General features: G+C 38.4%; 1 protein-coding gene across 4 annotated transcripts in view; it reads right to left on the minus strand.

Annotated features, from left to right (window-relative positions):
* Positions 1-1,329: 1,329 nt before the first annotated feature.
* Positions 1,330-21,694, minus strand: part of SNTG1 (syntrophin gamma 1) — a 150,228-nt gene continuing 129,863 nt past the window's right edge. For all 4 annotated transcript variants that reach the window (XM_088844621.1, XM_055432488.2, XM_088844619.1 and 1 more), the window contains one exon: positions 1,330-1,681. In XM_088844621.1, the coding sequence (XP_088700747.1) occupies positions 1,523-1,681 (159 nt within the window). In that variant the 3' untranslated portion in view covers positions 1,330-1,522. The remainder of the gene's footprint in view (positions 1,682-21,694) is intronic.

A 21,694-nucleotide genomic window follows, 5' to 3' on the forward strand; every position in this document is an offset into this window, starting at 1 on the left:
TGTCCAATTTTAATTATAATGTTCATGTGTCCTTTTTACAAATAATGTTTCCTTCCTGAGAGATTTTTTTCCTTCTTTTTAAAATCAGTCCACCTTATTAAATACTTGGTCATCTTCACAAGGAAGTATGCAACAAGTTTGACTGAGTTGGGAACATGTGTACTAATAAAAAAAGTAATTTTTTCATAATAGGGAGCTGTTTTTTTAAAAGAAGATCTCAGCACAGCTATGGTATAGGACAGACAATGTTATATAAACACCTGAGATCTGAGTTGTGTGCACTTCAGGGCTTTCAAATCTCCAACCTCTTCATACCTACATTCCTAGGACAAGATGCTTACAATAATTCATATAATTTGGCATTGCATGACTGCTTTTTATGACATGATAAGGTAGAAGTTTTAACTTTTATTTTCTTATCTCATCTTATTCTCTCATACGCTCTAACTAAAATGGAACAATGTCATCTACCCAGCAACAGTAATAGATTTGAGAATACTTCCTGGGGACATTTCTGATCAGGATTAATAGGTGGGGTTAGGAATACAACAAGGAACCATTTCTTACACCACATGAATTGATATTTTCTCTATGAAAGTTTTTTTTTTTTTTCCGTTGCTCGGTTGTGACCGACTCTTTGCAACCCCATGAATCACAGCACACCAGGCCTCCCTGTCCATCACCAATGAAAGGTTTTGGGGTCACTGAAAATTTATGATATATTAATTTAATAATAAATTCCAGGTAAAATAGAAATCTCCTTAAATGAAGAAAAGAACAAGAGGTTCATGGATGTTTCCGTCATTCCTCACTAAACTAGCATATTTTGGCATCTTTGAAGGAACACTGATTGTGAATAAAACATTTGGTGTCAGTGACCCCAGGAAGAAATACTCCATTTCACATCGTGTCTATTGGAGGTTGAATGTAATGATCTTTTTGAAATTCTCAGCAATGATTTACAACAGCATACACAAATTGGGGTGCCAATGTCAAGTCATGGGTTGAAGCTATAAGGAGAAATCCACACCAGTGAGTTGAGGTGCTTTCTTCTTGGACAAGGGTCTTCACGCTGGTCTCAGGGCCTCTGCCTCTTCTGTCGCTCCTCACATGATATCAGGGCACTGGTTCCTGATCAGGCCCTTCATGTATTTGTCATACAAAATAGTCCAAAATACAGACATGACTGTTTAATGGGTGTTTTATTTATAGGTAGCTTACAATTTTTATATTATTTACACACTCGAGTCATTCATCAGTTCGTCTTCCCTTACAATGAAAGCAACGCAGCAGTCCTGACCCAACGAGGAAGAGCAAGTCGTCCCGCTCATTTAGGACGATCCCGCGAGGCCTTCTGAACAGCAATGCTTTGGGGATCTGTCTCACCTTCTTCTTCTCTGCTCAGATTTCCACTTGGCTTCACTGCTAACTTGGGGATGTGATGGCTTCTCCATTGTCTGTGGCGATGAGTAAGGTCGTTCTGTTTACAAATCAAGATGATAGGGAGGCCGAGCTCAGGCTGTCAGGTCATGTACTTGGCTTTGCTCGGCACTCCGGAGCTGGAAGCTGCAGAGGCAGCAGCCTGACTGCCTAGAAACAGAGGGTCCAAACAAGCCACTTTGGCAGCAAAGAAGGAATGAATGCAGTGGAGAACAGCAAAGAGATTTGAAAACTCCAGCTCCTGAAAGGGACAGAGAGATGAGTCACACAAAATAAAAATCAATTTCCTTGAGATAAATGAAACATAACCACACTACTAGATAATAGCTAGACCTTCTCTTTAAAGCGCAATAAACTTAACTAGAATCAAAGATATCTAATCTATGAAAACTGTTGGCACTTTTGTTCCATATGTTAATTTCAAATGAAGATTTACTTCAAACTACAGTGCTCCAGGAGCTGGAAGGACTTAACATGATTATCATCCAGGAGAGTCTTTTCAACATTGATCAACGCTGCACAGAAATACACTTGGCCAGATTAAAATTTTACTCTTTATAAAGTGTAAAATAGAGAAGCTGTAGATTTAAAAGTACTTTTATCTCTTTAGAGACAATTCGAATGAAGAATTTGCATTAGAATGATTAACAAGTACTCTTCACTATTCTCTAGAATCAGTTGCTATTTGCTGTTGGACAATGAATATGAAATATTGAAAGCAAAGGATATGAATGTTTTCGATGCTATAAGCCAAACGGGTCACTTCTAAAATATAATATGTGCACTCATTTTAAATTTAATTAGTTTTGATTATCATACTTGGTTGTTAAATCAATGCATCTGTTCAATGTAGGCAAGCCCTTCATGATGTCAGGAGTTCTTAGTTTCTGATGCTAAGTATTAAAACACCAGAGCTCTGGCTTAAGTATCTTAAATTCCTAAATTGACTCCACCGAAAAGTGATTTTAGTTTCTCGCCCATTATGGTTTCAGGAGCCTTAGTTTAGTAACCTGCTGATGTCACTGTGAGGCGTTACTGGTCATACAGCAGGTTTCCTCTGGAGCCCCTTCATTCTCTGTGCAGCCAACTCATTTTACACACAGGTTTTGAATGTGTTCAGTGTTAACTTGTAAAAATCCACTAGGTGTAAAAAGGTGGGAAGGCTTTGGAAAGCATGAGGTGTGCTTTCTTTACTCTTGGTAAAAGGGATAATACTGTTGAATGTTGCAACTGGGCAAAAATACAAGTACCTTTTTCTCAAAAATATATTTGCCTCATCTCTGTTAAACTGGAGATTATAGCTTGGTTGTCAGAAAAATAAATAGTCTAAATATGAAGACATTTCGGAATGATTAATATTTTCATACCTTGTCAAGAATATGTCAATGATTTGATGTAGTTGGCACTTTAAAATTTTTACACCTATTTTCAGCTGTGGGGTGGGCAAGAAATTAAAGGCAATCAGAAGAAAAAGCAAGAGGCAGAGATGTGCTTAAGTTTAGCCTTTGATTCCAACATCAACTCATCTTTCCTCAGCTCAGTGGTCACCTTTGGCCATAATATCTACTCCTAAGGCTTTGATTTGCATTGCTATATACTCTTTTCCTCATTTCCAATGTACATTCTAGACTTTCATGTCCATCTATCTACTGAGCATCCACAGATGATGTCCATTGAGCCATTTACCATCTCCTTGGAACAGAGCTCTTCTGGAGCCCATGAATCTCACTAAGCATAACTCTCCTCAAAATGTAACCATTCACTCAATGAATATTTATTGAGGGTTTACTATGCAGCTGGTCTTTTCCTTGTTGAAAAGACAGAGTAATAAGCAATGCAGACAGAAAAATAGTCCTCCTGGGAGTTACAGACTCGAGCAGGATACAACGTGGAAGGGCATAAACATATTAATATTTCTGGATGTAGTGATAAGTACAGTCAAGAAAATAAAGCATGGACAAGAGCAGAGTGTAGGAGAGGCTGTGGGATGGGAAATCCATGTCATCATGAGGGCAAAACCTCAAGAGATAAAGGAGTAAACCATCTGGATGTTTGTGAGAGAAACACTTGAGGCAGAAGTCAATTTCAGAGGCCCTGAGATGGAGATATTCTAGGAGAGCTTGAGGAAAAGCCAGGGGCTGCTGGCACTGGGATGGAATGAACTGAGTGAATAATGGGGGCATCCCAGGCAGCTCAGTGGTAAAGAATCCACCTGCCAATGCAGGAGACACAAGATGTGGGTTCGATTCCTGGGTGGGGAAGATCCCCGGGGGGAGCGAATGGCAACCTGCTTCACTATTCTTCTTGCCTGGGAAGGAGACTGGTGGGCTACAGCCCATGGGGTCACAAAAGAGTCAGATACAACTTAGTAACTAAGTTGTAACTTGGTAACTAAACAACAACAATAGGTCAAGAAATGAGGTCAAGGAATAAGGCAGGGCATTCCAGCCCTTTATGAGCTTTACTCCAAGTGACACAGAAAGCCACTGGAGATTTCTGAGCACAGAGTGACAAGAATTGGTATTAAGTCTTAAAATGATAATTCGGGCTACTCTGTTGATAAACTCTGTGGGAATATGATTGAAAGAAATATGGGAAGTTGTAAAGTTTTTCAACTAAAAAATGTGTGTAAATTGAAAGTAAACTCAAGGACGATTTCAAGATATTTGGTTGAATAACTGAGGAATGATTTGCAAATGATCTGATGAAGGCTTAATATCCAAAAATATAAAGAATTCATATAACTCAACAGCAAAAAACCCATTACAAAATGGGCAGAAGATATGAATAGACATTTCCCTTAAAGAAGATGTGTAGATGGCCAGCAGGTACACGAAAGGATGATCAGCATCGTCAGAAATGATCAGCATCAGTGACATCAGAGACATGCAAAAGCCCACAGTGAGATACCACTGCACAGCTGTTGCAACTGGCTTCACCAACTCTGGCAGCTGCAGTCTTACAAAAATTGCTGCCAACTGTTTTCAGTACATACCTCAGTGAACAAGGTCTGTGTCACATTAAGTACTGACAAGCACTGCAAATGGGCTTTACCAGGGTAATTACCATTTTCATAATCAAATAGTTCTGGGGGACAAAATTCACTTTATTTTTTTCCATTTTCAAATGCTTTCATGATTTTTGAAATTTTGATTTTTTTTAATAATGAGAAGATAACACCATATCTATTATTTTGAGTTATTTGTCTCCTTAGAAAAACTTTCAATTTCTTAAAATTTTGATTTTCAAAATGTTTTAACTTATATTAAATAGAAATGCAATTCCATTTCTTCTTTAGGTGAATGGTCACTTTAGGGAAAAAGGAAAAAAAAAAAAAACACATCACACCCTCGACATGTTCCCTCTGACAGTTGCTTACTTTGGAGGCAGTTAATATATGTTTTACCTAAAAAATACCAGGTTAAGTTTTTAGTTTACTAGATTAAAAGAAGTTGGCATTCTTAACATACATGGGTAAATAAAATTTAATATCCCTATGAAGAATATAAGAGGCTTGAAAATAAATTATGCACAAGGAGGAAACATTCTCAGGAGAAATAAACATGACGCGGAACGTTTGGGGATTCCCAGGAGGTTAGGAGCTCTTTTCAGGGAAGATGAGTATCCAGTGCGGAGTTCTCCATCATGTATTCATTTCCCTGCTCTAATCAAGCCTTTGAAATAAAGTTTTAGGTAAGAGCAGAGGTATGTAAATCTCTCTCACACACACACTTGACTCATTCTCCCCATTTACTTCCAGCCACTCCATTTCTTCTACACTATGATTTTGGATAAAATCAGTCGTATGTAAATCACACACATACACGTGTGCGTGCACACACACACTGTCACACACACACACACACACACACACACACACCCTCATCCCCACCTCCAACTCCATTCACTCCCAACTGCTCCAGTTTCTATCACAGTATGAGGCACCAAACAGCTTTGATAAAGGACCTCATTACAAGCAGGGACCACTCCGTCCTCATTTTTCTTTTCCAGAATCTAAACAGCTGGGGCTCTGGGAGTTCGCAGTGAAAGGAGAGTTCTAGAAAATCTCTGGTTCCGGATGCCAGAAAGAGTGAGAAACTGAACAACAGGCTTGCTAGGAAGCTGATCTTCCACTTTCTACCCAGAGGGAGATTATGGGCCCTAGTCCCTCCTGGGTTTGGCTTTGTGAATATTAAACTTCCTAATTCATGAGCCCTCCAAATGCCACATATGAATCTGCTTATACGATGAGTCATTATCTTCTGAAAGGCAGACTTCAGCACATCATGCATTCTTTAGCAGGGTCTCTGGCAGGTGCTGACTCAGCATACGAAGTGTTCCCTTCACCATGTTGTATACTCAATCCTTACCTGCAAACCAGGGGACATTTCATCCTGAGAGCAATCCTTTTTGGCAGACACTTTTATCCACAATTTATAATCAGAAAATGAAGATTTATAGAGAATAGCTGGTAAGTAGCATTACTGGGATTCAATCCTCAATTTCTGATTTAAGTTTTACTAAACCTTATCTTATGTGGGAAGTTCTCTTGGGGCCACTGATGTCTCCGAGACCATGGAGATTGGGGGCAGGAAGGATTTTGGGGAAAAAGTCTATTTAGAGATGTTTCCAAACTCTGCTCTGTTCCACTAAATAAAAAAGCAATTTTCTTTTTCCTTCTCTTATTGTACAAAAAGTACTACCTTGGCTGCCAGATGTTAAATCCAGTAATTTAGGATTAATATGCTGTATACACTAGTTTATGAAAGATTTTAACACTGTTTCCCTAGAGGGATAGTCATGAATTTCAATGAATAAAGCGACAGCAATGCCTTTAGAAGGCAGACTATTTTGAAGTCTGGGGATTCTCTGACTTCTTGTATTATATCAAATTATAATTTAAAAATAGATACACATAAAAATAATAATGAAATGTTAAAAATAGCAAGCATATATATATATATTATACCTAGGAAATTTACTTATGGCCAACAATGAGAATATGTTGGTAACCTTTGATGAATTAGTATCTATACTAACATCACAAAAACACCACTTTAAAAAAAGTAGCCAGTAGTAATAAAATGAGCTTTCAAATTAATTATCAAATTACTGCAATATTGCTCATGATTTCAATTGGGAACCACCCCTCTGTTCTACTAGGAAAGTTCTGGGAAGTTTAGAGAGGCTTTGAAAAACTGATGGCAAATTTACTAAGCTTTCTGAGTAATGAAGTGAGAATTTATGAATTTCTACTTTCAGAGAAAAAAAATATAACCAGTTTTGGTATTATAACATTGTCTTTGTACAGCCATAAAACAGCAAAAGCAACAACAAAAACAAAAAATAAAGTATATTTCCCCAACTCTTGTCCTTTTTAAGTATTTCTAAGACTTTTCACAATGAAAAATTTAAATACTATTTAGAACTTTTAATCTTGTAATACACACAGCAACTCAATCATATTCCCCAAACAATATCTCTTGTGAAATAAGCTCTGGCTTTAATGTATTTGCCTTGTAACCTGGGATATATTATATACTATGAGAGTATGTCTTATTTAAAGCTGTCTACTGATCACATATAGCAAGAACTGAGTCCCTTTACTAAACCATTTCATCAGTTTTTTCTTAATACAACTTTTGATGATATCTTAGACATATAAAACTATGTGTTTAAGGTACATGAGTTGATGTTCTGATAAATGTATGCACTGTAAAAAGCACACCACAATCAAACTAATTCATATACCACAACCTCTGTAACCACTAGAGCGTATGCTAGGGGTGATTTACTGACTACCTATCCTTGCTGCAAATGTCAAATATTTCATATCATTACCTACCATTGCCACATTACTCGTTAGGTCTCTTTTAATCTTGTATAACTTGAGCAAACTCTGAGAGATAGTGGAGGACAGGGAAGCCTGGAGTCCTGAGGTCCATGGGGTTGCAAAGAGTTGGACACGACTTAGCAATTGAACAATCACCACAAATCTTGCATAAGGGAAACCGATATATTTTCAAGATATAGATTTCAATTAATTTGGAAAAATATCCAGAAGTGGGATCGCTGGATAATGTGGCACCCCTATTTACCTCTTTAGAGGAATCCTCATACTGATTTCTATAAGACTGGTACCAATTTACATTCCCACCAGAGATTCACAAGGGTTTCCTTTCTTCTTATCTTTGCCTACATTATTATCTTTGTCCTTTTGTTGATAGTTACCCAGATTGGTGTAAGGTGATATCTCACTGTGTTTTTGAATTGTGTTACCCTTAGATTTAGAAATATTGAGCAAATTCTTATGTATTTGATAGCTATTTATATTTCTTTTTTAGAGAAGTGTCTATTAGACTCTAGCTCATTTTAACTGTATTATTTGTAACTTGGTATTGAGTAGTATGAGTTCTTTATATATTTTGGAAATTAACTCATTATTGGATGCATGATTTGCAAATAAAATTTTTTCACATTACTTAGAATGCTTTTTAAAAATTGTCTTTGCTATGCAAATCATTTTAATTTAATGTACTACCACTTGTTTGTTTTGGCTTTTGTTGCCTATGCTTTCATATCATATATCATATTTTGAATCATATCCAAAATATTATTGTCAAGATCAGTGTCAAGAAGTTTTTTCCCTATGTTTTCTCCCAGGAGTTTTACAGTATCAGGTATTATGGTGAAGTCTTTATATTCTTTTTTATTTCTGTGTTATCCATCGTAATGTCTCCTCTTTCATTTCTAAATTTTTTTTTATGAGTATATCTCTTTTTTCTTTATCTAACAGTTTTTGAATTTTGTTTTTCTTTTCAAAAATACAACTTTGAGATTTAATAAAAGTGGGGTATTGAAGTCTCCTTTTGCTCTTGTTCATTTGGTAAGTGGACATCAGCAGATGGTCAATACCAAAATCAGACTGATTATATTCTTTGCAGCCAAAGATGGGGAAGCTCTACACAGTCAGCAAAAACAAGACCGGGAGCTGACTGTGGCTTAGATCATGAACTCCTTATTGCCAAATTCAGTCTTATATTGAAGAAAGTAGGGAAAACCACTAGACAATTCAGGTACAACCTAAATCAAATTTCTTACAGTCATACAGTGGAAGTGACAAACAGATTCAAAGGAATAGATCTGATAGATAGAGTGCCTGAAGAACCATGGACATTTGTGACATTGTACAGGAGGCAGGGATCAAGACCATTCCCAAGAAAAAGAAATACAAAAAGGCAAAATGGTTGTCTGAGGAAAGCTTACAAATAGCTGAGAAAAGAGGAGAAGCTAAAGGCAAAGGAGAAAAGGAAAGATATACCCAACTGAATGCAGAGTTTCAAAGAAAAGAAAGGAGAGATAAAGTCTTCCTCAGTGATCAATGCAAAGAAACAGAGGAGAACAATAGAATGGAAAGACTAGAGATCTCTTTAAGGAATTAGAGATACGAAGGGAATGTTTCATGCAAAAATGGGGACAATAAAGAACAGAAATGGTATGGACCTAACAGAAGCAGAAGATATTAAGAAGAGGCAGCAAGAATACACAAAAGAACTATACAAAAAAGATTTTATGAGACAGATAACCACGATGGTGTGACCACTCACCTCGAGCCAGACATCCTGGAACGAGAAGTTAAGTGGGCCTTAGGAAGCATCACTAGGAACAAAGCTAGTGGAGCTGATGGAATTCCAGTTGAGCTATTTCAAATCCTAAAAGATGATGTTGTGAAAATGTTGCACTCAATATGCCAGCAAATTTGGAAAACTCATTAGTGCCCACAGGAGTAGAAAAGGTCAGTTTTTGTTTTTTTTTTAGAATATATTTGTTTATTTAAAAAATGAACCTATTACACAATAACATAAGTAACATTTAAGTAAAATAAGTATATTTTACAAACAAAGCAACATTTGGTGAGAAAAGTGGCATTATTTTACAGTTTTGCTATCTCTTTAATGTCTGGCTTAATGAGGATGACTGGATGCTTATATCTGCTTTTGCATTCAATCTCCTGATATATGTTTAAAGGCACTTGATTTAGTTACTGTTGAATTCCCAGGACCTGCCCTAAGGGCTGGGGCTTCCCGGGTGGCTCAGTGGTGAATCTGCCTATAATCCATGAGATGTGGGTTTGATCCTTGGGTCGGGAAGATTCCCTGAAGTAGGAAATGGCAACCCACTCCAGTATTCTTGCCTGAAAAATCCTATGGACAGAGGAGCCTGGTGGGCTATAGTCCCTGGGATCGCAAAAGAGTTGGACATGATTTAGTGACCGAATAACAACAACCATAAGGCCTAGGCCCGGGACATAGAAAGCTCAATAATGCTGACTGAACAAATGGTTAATTCCTAACTTTTATCTGTACGAGTACCTGAACTCTTAGCTTTCCAGGTGGCGCAGTGGTAAAGAATCCACTTGCCAATTCAGGAGACGCAAGAGATGAGGGTTCGATTCCTGGGTTGGGAAGATCCCCTGGAGTAACCGGCATCTCACTCCAGTATTCTTGCCTGGATAATCTCATGTACAGAAGGCCTGGCAAGGCTATAGTCCATGGGGTCTCAAAGAGTCATGCACAACTGAGCACACACACACTGAACTTTTCAGATTAATTTATAAGATTCTGTTTAAACTTAATAGAGGATATGGCCTTTACAATAAGCAGATGTTGTACAGGTTGAAGTGTGCTTGGCTGATCAGGATGGATGGCATCACCTGAGGAGCTTGAGAGAGGTGCTGAATCTCAGACTCCACTCCAGACCTTCAGAATCGGAATTTGCATTTTAACAAGATTCCCCAGGTGCTTCAGATGTATGTATATTAGAGTCCAGGAAGCAATGCATTTTAAAGCACTTTAGTTGCCATTATTATTATTTCCATGTAGCTATAGAATCCATTTTCTTCCATAGGTCTCTGTTTTCCTAAATAAAATCATTCTATGACTAGACTTTACACTGCTTTCTAGTTGAGTTTTATGCAAAATAAGTTTTCACATCTTAATTTCCCTCTTTCTTGTCTAAGAGTTGCTCAAGTTTAGAAACTGTGTAAAGTCTTTCTTCTGAACTGTGATTCAGGGGGGCTTTCTATAAGGGAAACTCCCTTTTAGGGCCATCTGATTGAAAACGTTACATTAATGAACTCATGGTTGTCTTTTAAGATAGAGCAACTTAAACAGCTTTCTTCTTTTATTTTATTTTTTCTTTTTTATTTATTTTTTATTTTAATTGGAGGCTAATTACTTTACAATATTGTGTTGGTTTTGCCATAAATTGACATGAATCAGCCCCAGTCATTCCAATCCAAAAGAAAGGCAATGCCAAAGAATGTTCCAATCACTTCACAATTGCACTCATCTAACAAGCTAGCAAAGTAATGCTCAAAATTTTCCAAGTAAGGCTTCAACAGTATGTGAACCAAGAACTTCTAGATGTTCAAACTGGATTTGGAAAAGGCAGAGGAACCAGAGATCAAATAGTTAACATCTAATAGATCAAAGAAAAAGCAAGAGAATTCCAGAAAAAACTTCTACTTTATTGATTATGCCAAAGCATTTGACTGTGTAGATCACAACAAACTGTGGAAAATTCTGAAAGAGATGGGAATACCAGACGACCTTACCTGCCTCCTGAGAAATCTGTATGCAGGTCAAGAAGCAATAGTTAGAACCCAGACATGGAACAATGGACTGGTTCCAAATTGGGAAAGGAGTACATCAAAGATGTATATTGTCACTCTGCTTATTTAACTAATATGCAGAGTACATCATATGAAATGGTGGGCTGGATGAAGCACAAGCTGGAATCAAGATTTCTGGGAGAAATATTAATAACCTAAGATATGCAGATGATACCACTTTTAATGCAGAAAGTGAAGAAGAACTAAAGAGCCTCTTGATGAAAGTGAAAAAGGAGAGTGAAAAAGCTGACTTAAAACTCAACATTCAAAATACAAAGATCATGGCATACGTCCCCATTACTTCATGACAAATAGATGGGGAAACAATGAAACCAATGAGCAACTTAATTTTCTTGGACTCCAAAATCACTGCAGATGGTGACTGCAGCCATGAAATTGAAAGATGCTTGCTCTTGGAAGAAAAGCTATGGCCAACCTAGACAGCATATTAAAAAGCAAAGACATTACTTTGCAGACAAAGTTCCATCTAGTCAAAGTTATGGTTTTTCCAGTAGTCATGTATGGAGGTGGCAGTTGGACTATAAAGAAAGCTGAGTGCTGAAGAGCTGATGCTTTTTATCTGTGATGTTGGAGAAGACTCTATGAGAGTGCCTTGGACTGCATGATCCAGCCAGTCAATCCTAAAGGAAATCAGTCCTGAATATTCACTGAAAGGACTGATGCTGAAGCTGAAACTCCAATACTCTGGCCACCTGATGTGAACAACCGACTCACTGGAAAAGACCCTGATGCTGGGAAAGACTGAAGGCAGGAGGAAAAGGGGACGGCAGAGGATGGGATGATTGGATGACAACACCGACTCAATGGAAGTGAGTTTGAGCAAGCTCTGGGAGTTGGTAATAGACAGGAAGGCCTGGCATGCTGCAGCCCATGGGGTCGCAGAGTCAGACATGACTGAGTGCCTGAAGTGAACTGACTGAGTTGGTAACTTGTGCCCCAGTCATTGTGATCTCATGGACTACATCGTGCAGGATTCCCTTCCTGCACTATCTCCTGAAGTTTGCTCAAATTCATGTCCATTGAGTCGATGATGCCATCTAACCATCTCATCCTCTGATGGCCCTTCTTTTGTCCTCAGTCTTTGCAAGCATCAGTGTCTTTTCCAATAAGTCAGCTCTTTGTATCAGGTGGCCAAAGTATTGGAGGTTCGGCATCAGTCCTTCCAATGAATATTCAGGGTTGATTTCCTTTAGGATTGGCTGGTTTGATCTTCTTGCAGTCCAAGGGACTCTCAAGAATCTTTAGCACCATAATTGGAAAGTATCAATTCTTTGGCAGTTAGCCTTCTTTATGGTTCAACTATCACATCCATACATGACTACTGAAAAAAACAAAAACATAGCTTTAACTAGATGGACCTTTGTCAGCAAAGTGATGTCTTTGAAGTCTCTTACTATGGTTGCATTTCTGTCCATTTTTCTCTTCAGATACGTCAATATTTTTATATATTAGGTGCTCTGATGTTAAGTACATATATACTGATAATTGTTATAACTTTTTGTTGAATTGACACCTTTTTCATTATATAACTTTCTCTATATTTTGAACAGTATTTTAAAGTCTATTTTGTCTCATTCAAGTAGAGTATCTGACAAAAGGTAAGAGAAAAATGAAATCATACAGAATATATTCTCTGACTAACTGTATCGTACTAGTAATCAATTCTAGAAATATAACAAAAAAATCTCCAGGTACATAGAATATGAACATCACACTTATTAAAAGAAAATCCATCTGTTAAAGCGGAAACCTTGAGGGAAATTAAAAATACATTGAGTTGAATAAAAATAGAAGTACAATATATCAAAATTTGTGGAATGCAGTCCTAAGAAGGAAATTCTGGAATTAAATTTTTATATTAGAAGCAAAAAAGTTTTGAGTCAACAATTTTAAAATTCCACTTGTGAAATCAGAAAAAGAAAAGCAATATAAAACCAAAACAACCAAAGAGAAGTAAATAATAAAGGTGAGAGCAGAATTCATCAAGCATCACAGAGCTCAACTGAGGAAATAAAGGAAAACTATCAGTTCTTTGAATAGTCTCTAACAAGACTGATAGATAAATAGAAACAAGGCACCAATTATTAACATTGGAAATGAATTAGGGATGCTATTACAGAATCTGCAGACTTCAAAGTGACAATAAGGAAATACTATGAAAAAGTCTATACACATAAATTTGACAGCTTAGATCAAATTGATGAAGACCTTGGAAAGTAAAAATTGCCACAAATCATCTGATAAGAATAGATAATTTGAATAGTTATCTACTAAGTAAGTTGAATTCATAGTTTAAAAAAATCCTCAAAATGAAATCTCCTGACTGACATGGTTCCACCAGAGAACTTTATTAAACTTTTAGGGAAGAATCAACAACAATGATATACAATATCTTCCAGAAAATAAAAAAAGAGGAGGAACATTTTCAACTCATTTTATTCCAGCTTGTTCCAATACCAAAAGTAGGCAAAGACAGTACCAAACCAACCAGCCAACCAAACAAAAACCAACAAAAAAGCCCCTACAGACCAATAACTCTCATAGATATAAAAGCAAAAATACTTAAAATTTTGACAAATAAAAATTCAGCCACATATGTAAGAAATTCCACATCATTATTAACTAGGGTTTATTCCAGTTGTAAGACAGGGTCAGTATCTGAAAATCCATTAATATATTCTGTTGCATTAAGAAGCCAAACAAGAAAACTGACATTGTCATATTAATTGATATTCACTCATAATAAAATATTTAGAAAATATGGGATCTAGCTCAACTTGAGAAAATAATTCTATTAGACCACTGACTCAGCTGGTAAAGAATCCTCCTGTGATGCGGGAGACCTGGGTTTGATCCCTGGTTTGGGAAGATCCCCTAACAGAAGGGAAAGGCTACTCACTCCAGTATTCTGACCTGGAGAATGCAAAGAGTCGGACACAACTGAGCAACTTTCACTCACTCACTTGGTGAAAAGCTAAATGATTTCCCCTAAAATAAGGAACAAATGAAGAATGTCCACACTCATTACTGGTATTCAACATAGTATTTCAATTTGTAGGCAAGAAAAAGATAGCAATGCTATATGAATCTGAAAAAAGAAACATCTTTCATATTTCCGTATGTCTTAGTAATCTATGTAAATAAACTGGAAGAATTTTAAAAAGCATAAATAGAAACAAAAGACCTAGAGCTAATAATACACATATATGTGTGTGTATAATTATATATATATATATATATATATATATATACAGGTTCCAGGATGCAATGTAAATATATAAATGTTAATTATATTGTTACATATTAGCATTTATATTTGGAAAATGAAAAATTTTAAGATGTTTATATTCCCTCAAAAAAAAAAGAATAAATGGTTTATCTAAGTTTAACAAAATATGCATCAGTTCAGTTCAGTCGCTCAGTCGTGTCTGACTCTTTGTGACCCCGTGAATTACAGCACGCCAGGCCTCCCTGTCCATCACCAACTCCCGGAGTTCACCCAAACTCATGTCCATTGAGTCGGTGATGCCATCCAGCCATCTCATTCTCTGTCTTCCCCGTCTCCTCCCACCTCCAGTCCCTCCCAGCATCAGACTCTTTTCCATGTGTCAACTCGTTGCATGAGGTGGCCAAAGTATTGGAGTTTCAGCTTCAGCATCAGTCCTTCCAATGAACACCCAGGACTGATCTCCTTTAGAATGGACTGGTTGGATCTCCTTGCAGTCCAAGAGACTCTCAAGAGTCTTCTCCAGCACCACAGTTCAAAAGCATCAATTCTTTGGCGATCAGCTTTCTTCACAGTCCAACTCTCACATTCATACATGACCACTGGAAAAACCATAGCCTTGACTAGACGGACCTTGGTTGGCAAAGTAATGTCTCTGCTTTTTAATATGCTATCTAGGTTGGTCATATTCTTGCCTGGAGAATCCCAGGGACGGGGGAGCCTGGTGGGCTTCCGTCTATGGGGTCACACAGAGTCGGACACGACTGAAGTGACTTAGCAGTAGCAGGTTGGTCATAACTTTCCTTCCAAGGAGTTCAGTTCAGTTCAGTTCAGTTCAGTCGCTCAGTCGTGTCAGACTCTCCGCGACCCCATGAACCACAGCACGCCAGGCCTCCCTGTCCATCACCAACTTCTGGAGTTCACTCAAACTCATGTCCACAGAGTCAGTGATGCCATCCAGCCATCTCATTCTCTGTCGTCCCCTTCTCCTCCCGCCCCCAACCTTTCCCAGCATCAGAGTCTTTTCCAGTGAGTCAACTCGTCGCATGAGGTGGCCAAAGTATTGCAGTTTCAGCTTTAGCATCAGTCCTTCCAATGAACACCCAGGATTGATCTCCTTTAGAATGGACTGGTTGGATCTCCTTGTAAGCGTCCTTTAATTTCATGGCTGCAATCAGCATCTGCAGTGATTTTGGAGCCCAAAAAAATAAAGTCTGACACTGTTTCCACTGTTTCCCCATCTATTTCCCATGAAGTGATGGGACCAGATGCCATGATCTTCGTTTTCTGAATGTTGAACTTCAAGCCAAACTTTTCACTCTCCTGTTTCACATTCATCAAGAGGCTTTTGAGTTCCTCTTCACTTTCTGCCATAAGGGTGGTGTCATCTGCATATCTGAGGTTATTGATATTTCTCCCGGCAATCTTGATTCCAGCTGTGCTTCTTCCAGCCCAGCGTGCCTCATGATGTACTCTGCATAGAAGTTAAATAAGCAGGGTGACAATATACAACCTTGACGCACTCCTTTTCCTATTTGGAACCAGTCTGTTGTTCCATGTCCAGTTCTAACTGTTGCTTCCTGACCTGCATACAGGTTTCTTAAGAGGCAGGTCAGGTGGTCTGGGATTCCCATCTCTTTCAGAATGTTCCACAGTTTATTGTGATCCACACAGTCAAAGGCTATGGCATAGTCAATGAAGCAGAAATGATGTTTTTCTGGAAATCTCTTGCTTTCTCCATGATCCAGCTGATGTTGGCAATTTGATCTCTGGTGCCTCTGCCTTTTCTAAAACCTGCTTGAACATCCTGAAGTTCATGGTTCACATATTGCTGAAGTCTGGCTTGGAGAATTTTGGGCATGACTTTACTAGTGTGTGAGATGAGTGCAACTGTGAGGTAGTTTGAGCATTCTTTGGCATTGCCTTTCTTTGGGATTGGAATGAAGACTGACCTTTTCCAGTCCTGTGGCCACTGCTGAGTTTTCCGAATTTGCTGGCATATTGAGTGCAGCACTTTCCAGCATCATCTTTAAGGATTTGAAATAGCTCAATTGGAATTCCATCACCTCCACTAGATTTGTTCGTCGTGATGCTCTCTAAGGCCCACTTGACTTCACATTCCAAGATGTCTGGCTCCAGGTGAGTGATCATGCCATCGTGATTATCTTCGTCATGAAGATCTTTTTTGTACAGTTCTTCTGTGTATTCTTGCCACCTCTTCTTAATATCTTCTGCTTCTGTTAGGTCCATACCATTTCTGTCCTTTATCGAGCCCATCTTTGCATGAAATGTTCCCTTGATATCTCTAATTTTCTTGAAAAGTTCTCTTGTTTTTCCTATTCTGTTGTTTTCCTCTATTTCTTTGCATTGATCGCTGAGGAAGGCTTTCTTATCTCTCCTTGCTATTCTTTGAAACTCTGCAATCAGATGCTTATATCTTTCCTTTTCTCCTTTGCTTTTTGCTTCTCTTCTTTTCACAGCTATTTGTAAGGCCACCTCTCACAGCCATTTTGCTTTTTTGCATTTCTTTTCCATGGGGATGGTCTTGGTCCCTGTCTCCTGTACAATGTCATGAACCTCCGTCCAGAGTTCATCAGGCACTCCAAGGTAAGATAAACCCAAATAAGACGGTAAGTATTGTGAGGGGGCATTTGAGGGCAGACACACTGAAATCATAATCACAGAAAACTAGTTGATCTGATCATTTGGACCACAGCCCTGTCTAACTCAATGAAACTAAGCCATGCTATGTGGGGCCAACCAAGATGGACGGGTCATGGTGGATAGGTCTGACAGAATGTGGTCCACTGGAAAAGGGAATGGTAAACCACTTCAGTATACTTGCCTTGAGAACCCCATGAACAGTATCAAAAGGCAAAATGATAGGATACTGAATGAGGAATTCCCCAGGTCGGTAGGTGCCCAGTATGCTACTGGAGATCAGCGGAGAAATAACTCCAGAAAGAATGAAGGGATGGAGCCAAAGCAAAACCAATACCCAGTTGTGGATGTGACTGGTGATAGAAGCAAGGTCCGATGCTGTAAAGAGCAATATTGCATAGGAATCTGGAATGTTAGGTCCATGAATCAAGGCAAATTGGAAGTGGTCAAACAGGAGATGACAAGAGTGAACATCGACATTCTAGGAATCAGCAAACTAAAATGGACTGGAATGGGTAATTTAACTCAGATGACCATTATATCTACTACTGTGGGCAGGAATCCCTCAGAAGAAATGGAGTAGCCATCATAGTCAACAAAAGAATCCGAAATGCAGTACTTGGATGCAATCTTAAAAACGACAGAATGATTTCTGTTCGTTTCCAAGGCAAACCATTCAATATTACAGTATCTAAGTCTATGCCCCAACCAGTAATGCTGAAGAAGCCGAAATTGAATGGTTCTATGAAGAACTACAAGACCTTTTAGAACTAACACCCAAAAAAGATGTCCTTTTCATTTTAGGGGACTGGAATGCAAAAGTAGGAAGTCAAGAAACACCTGGAGTAACAGGCAAATTTGGCTTTGGGGTACGGAATGAAGCAGGGCAAAGGCTAATAGAGTTTTACCAAGAGAACGCACTGGTCATAGCAAACACCCTCTTCCAACAACACAAGAGAAGACTATACACATGGACATCACCAGATGGTCAACACCGAAATCAGAGTGATTATATTCTTTGCAGCCAAAGATGGAGAAGCTCTATACAGTTAGCAAAAACAAGACCGGGAACTGACTGTGGCTCCGATCATGAACTCCTTATTGCCAAATTCAGACTTAAATTGAAGAAAGTAGGGAAAACCACTAGACCATTCAGATATGACCTAAATCAAAATATGCATAGGATCTATATAATGAAAACTACACAATACTAAAGAAATAAATCAAAAGTTCAAAAAAGTAGAATGATAGTCTGTTTTCATTGCTTTAAGAAACCAGCATAGTAAAGATGTCAATTCTCCTGAAATTGATATCTGTCATGCCCTCCCTCCCGAAGGGCCTCTGAGATTATTCATGGATATACAGAGGGTAATTCTGAAATGTCCACGGAAACACAAAGAAATGAGAACAACTAAAGATGTTTTGAAAGATAACCATAGTGTACAGAACCATCCGTTTCAAGGAATGTCATTTAGCTACTGTGTCAAAGAATGAATGATACTAGCAAAGTGACAGATGCAAAAATGAACCAAGAAGTAGTCCCACAGAGGTAGGACCAGGTGATTTTCCAATGAAGCTGCTAAAATAATTCAACAGAGGAAGACTGTTCTTTACAACAAATGGTGGTGTTGTAACTGGATAACCACAGGCGAAACAGAGGTCAGTCAAACCCCACAACTTATAAGAAAAAAATAGACTCAAATGTATCATATATTTAACTGTCAATGGCAAGCCTATAATACATTTTGAAAATGGCATAAGAGAAAACCTTTGGCCCTTGTGATGTGCTGAAGAATTTTTTACATGACACTAAAATCATTATTTCTAAGAGAAAGAACTGATAATTTGGTTTCTAAAAATCTTTAAATTTCTCTGTAAGATACATGATACATTGTTAAGAAGATGAAACACAAATTACAAACCAGAAGAAAATATTTGCAAACATTCAGTTCAGTTCAGTCGCTCAGTCGTGTCCGACTCTCCGCGACCCCATGAATCACAGCACGCCAGGCCTCCCTGTCCATCACCAACTCCCGGAGTTCACTCAAACTCATGTCCACAGAGTCGGTGATGCCATCCAGCCATCTCATTCTCCGTCTTCCCCTTCTCCTCCCGCCCCCAACCCTTCCCAGCATCAGAGTCTTTTCCAGTGAGTCAACTCGTCGCATGAGGTGGCCAAAGTATTGCAGTTTCAGCTTTAGCATCAGTCAAACATTACATTTAACAATTCTCGTATACAAAATATTGAATTGGCCAAAAAGTTTGCTTGGGTTTTTTCCGAACTTCTTGGCCAATCCAGTATATAATAACTCATAAAACTCTAATTAAAACAAATTACAAAATACAATTTGAAAACAGGAAAAAGTAGGAAGAGATGTTTCACCCAAGGGGGCATACTTAGAAAATAGTCACATAAGAAGTTGTTCATCACTGCTAGTCATTCAGTTCAGTTCACTTGCTCAGTCATGTCTGACTCTTTGCGACCTCATGGACTGCAGCACACCAGGCTTCCCTATCCATCATCAACTCCCAGAGCCTGCTCAAACTAATGCCCATTGAGTCGGTGATGCCACCCAACCATCCCATCCCCTTCTCTCCTGCCTTTAATCTTTCCCAGCATCAGGGTCTTTTCCCATGAGTCAGTTCTTTGTACCAGGTGGCCAAATATTGAAGTTTAACTTCAGCATCAGTCCTTCCAATGAATATTCAGGGTTGATTTCTTTTGCAATTGACTTATTTGATCTTCTTGGAGTCCAAGTGACTCTCAAGAGTCTTCTCCAACACCACAGCTCAAAAGCATCAATTCTTCAGTGCCCAGCTTTCTTTATAGACCAACTCTCACATCCATACATGACTACTGGAAAAACCATAGCTTTGACCAGATGGACCTTTGTCAGCAAAGTAATGTCTTTGCTTTTTAATATGCTGTCTAGGTTGGTTACAGCTTTTCTTCCAAGGAGAAAATATGTCTTTTAATTTCATGGCTGCAAGTCACCATGTGCAGTGATTTTGGAAACCTCCCCCCCCCCACACACACACAAATCACTGCTAGTCATTAGGGAATGAAAATTAAAACTATGATGAGAACTCCTGAAAAGAAAAGTAGTGACCATTCCAAACGCTGGGGAGGATGTAGGGAGACTGAGTTTCTGGTACATTGCTGGAGGGAATGCAAAATGTCACAGCTACTCTGCACAGTGATCTGGCATTTTCTTTAAAACTAAATAAATGCTTTCCATATGACTGAGCAACTGCCCTCCTAGGCATTTATTCCAGAGAAATAAACTCTCACGTCTACACAGTGACTAAATAATGGACCAGGAAATATTAAATTAAATGAAATAGAGACATTTATGACTCGCCTGTTTCCAGGCAAGCATCAGGTTAAGCCTTAGGAATGCTGGGTTGTAAGACACATTCCTCACATTTACACATTTTTGATCTAGTGGAGAAGGCACAGTGGTGAATAACGAACACATGGGGTGACGTCAGTGTTACAACAGACATAAAGTAATAGCACATATATCATATAATATGCAGGAGAAGTTTCTGCCCCTGACCTGGGGTTCCTGTCTCTAACCCCACTGCAATTTTAAAAATAATATAAATTAATTGTCCAAGGAATTTGATAAGTGACACAAACTTGGATTATGGTTATACACTTGAATTTCTTAAATGTGGACAGGATAGTTTACATACATAAGTAATCACCTTTACTAACTGGTCTTCTAATAATAACAACTGCTATTTTTTAATACTTCCTCTATGTTTATGCTACATTCTTTTAAGATGAAATTATTCTTGAATGATTTATTGTCTTCCATATGCCAGGTACCATGGGTATTTATTCCTTACATTTTTCCTGCAAGGCAGCAGTCAAAATTTGGTGAATTGCCAAGGTCATGTAGCTGGGAATTGGTAAAGAGGAGAGTTTTGCTCAAGTTATTGTTCAGTCACTAAGTCGTGTCCAACTCTTTGTGACCCCATGGATTGCAGCACGCCAGGCTTCCCTGTCCTTCACCATCTCCCAGAGTTTGCTCAACCTCATGTCCATTGAGTCACTGAATGCATCCAATCATCTCATCCTCTGTTGCCCCTTTCTTCTCCTGCCTTCAATCTTTCCCAGCATCAGAGTCTTTTCCAATGAGTCTACTCTTAGCATCAGGTACTTCAAGTTACTTGATCCCAATTTTCTTTCCACTGTATTGTGTTGCCTATTCCCTCATTTAGAAAAAGTGAGGAAATGCTGAATTCTCAAGTGACATCAGTTTATAAGTTCTGTGATGTAACATGTGCTGGCATTCTTCCTGCTTTCCTCCTGTGAAGGAGCTTCTGATTACTGTTCACAAGTTACTGTGATAAAGGTTACAAAGTAGCAACTGTACTAGGTTTAATAGTATATGAACTCTGTGGTATTGGCAGAGGCAATGCACATCAGAACGGCTAAATGATTTTATAGAGCTGGCTGCTGTTCTGATTGGTTGGTTTTAAAACAGTGTACATGATTCATTTGGTATTTTCAGTATCACCCATGGAGGTCTTTTTCTTCCTCATTTTATAGAAGGTGGTGGCTTTGAATAAGTCTGGCAATTCACCAATGGTCACACTGTCTTATTAGCTTTGAAACTTCTCTTTTCACTACTCAAAAATTACTGCCTCTAAGTTTAAGGAGG

Source organism: Moschus berezovskii, chromosome 16 (assembly GCF_049115385.1).
Source record: "Moschus berezovskii isolate FMDL1 chromosome 16, NW_MosBer_1.0, whole genome shotgun sequence".
NCBI lineage: Eukaryota > Metazoa > Chordata > Mammalia > Artiodactyla > Moschidae > Moschus > Moschus berezovskii.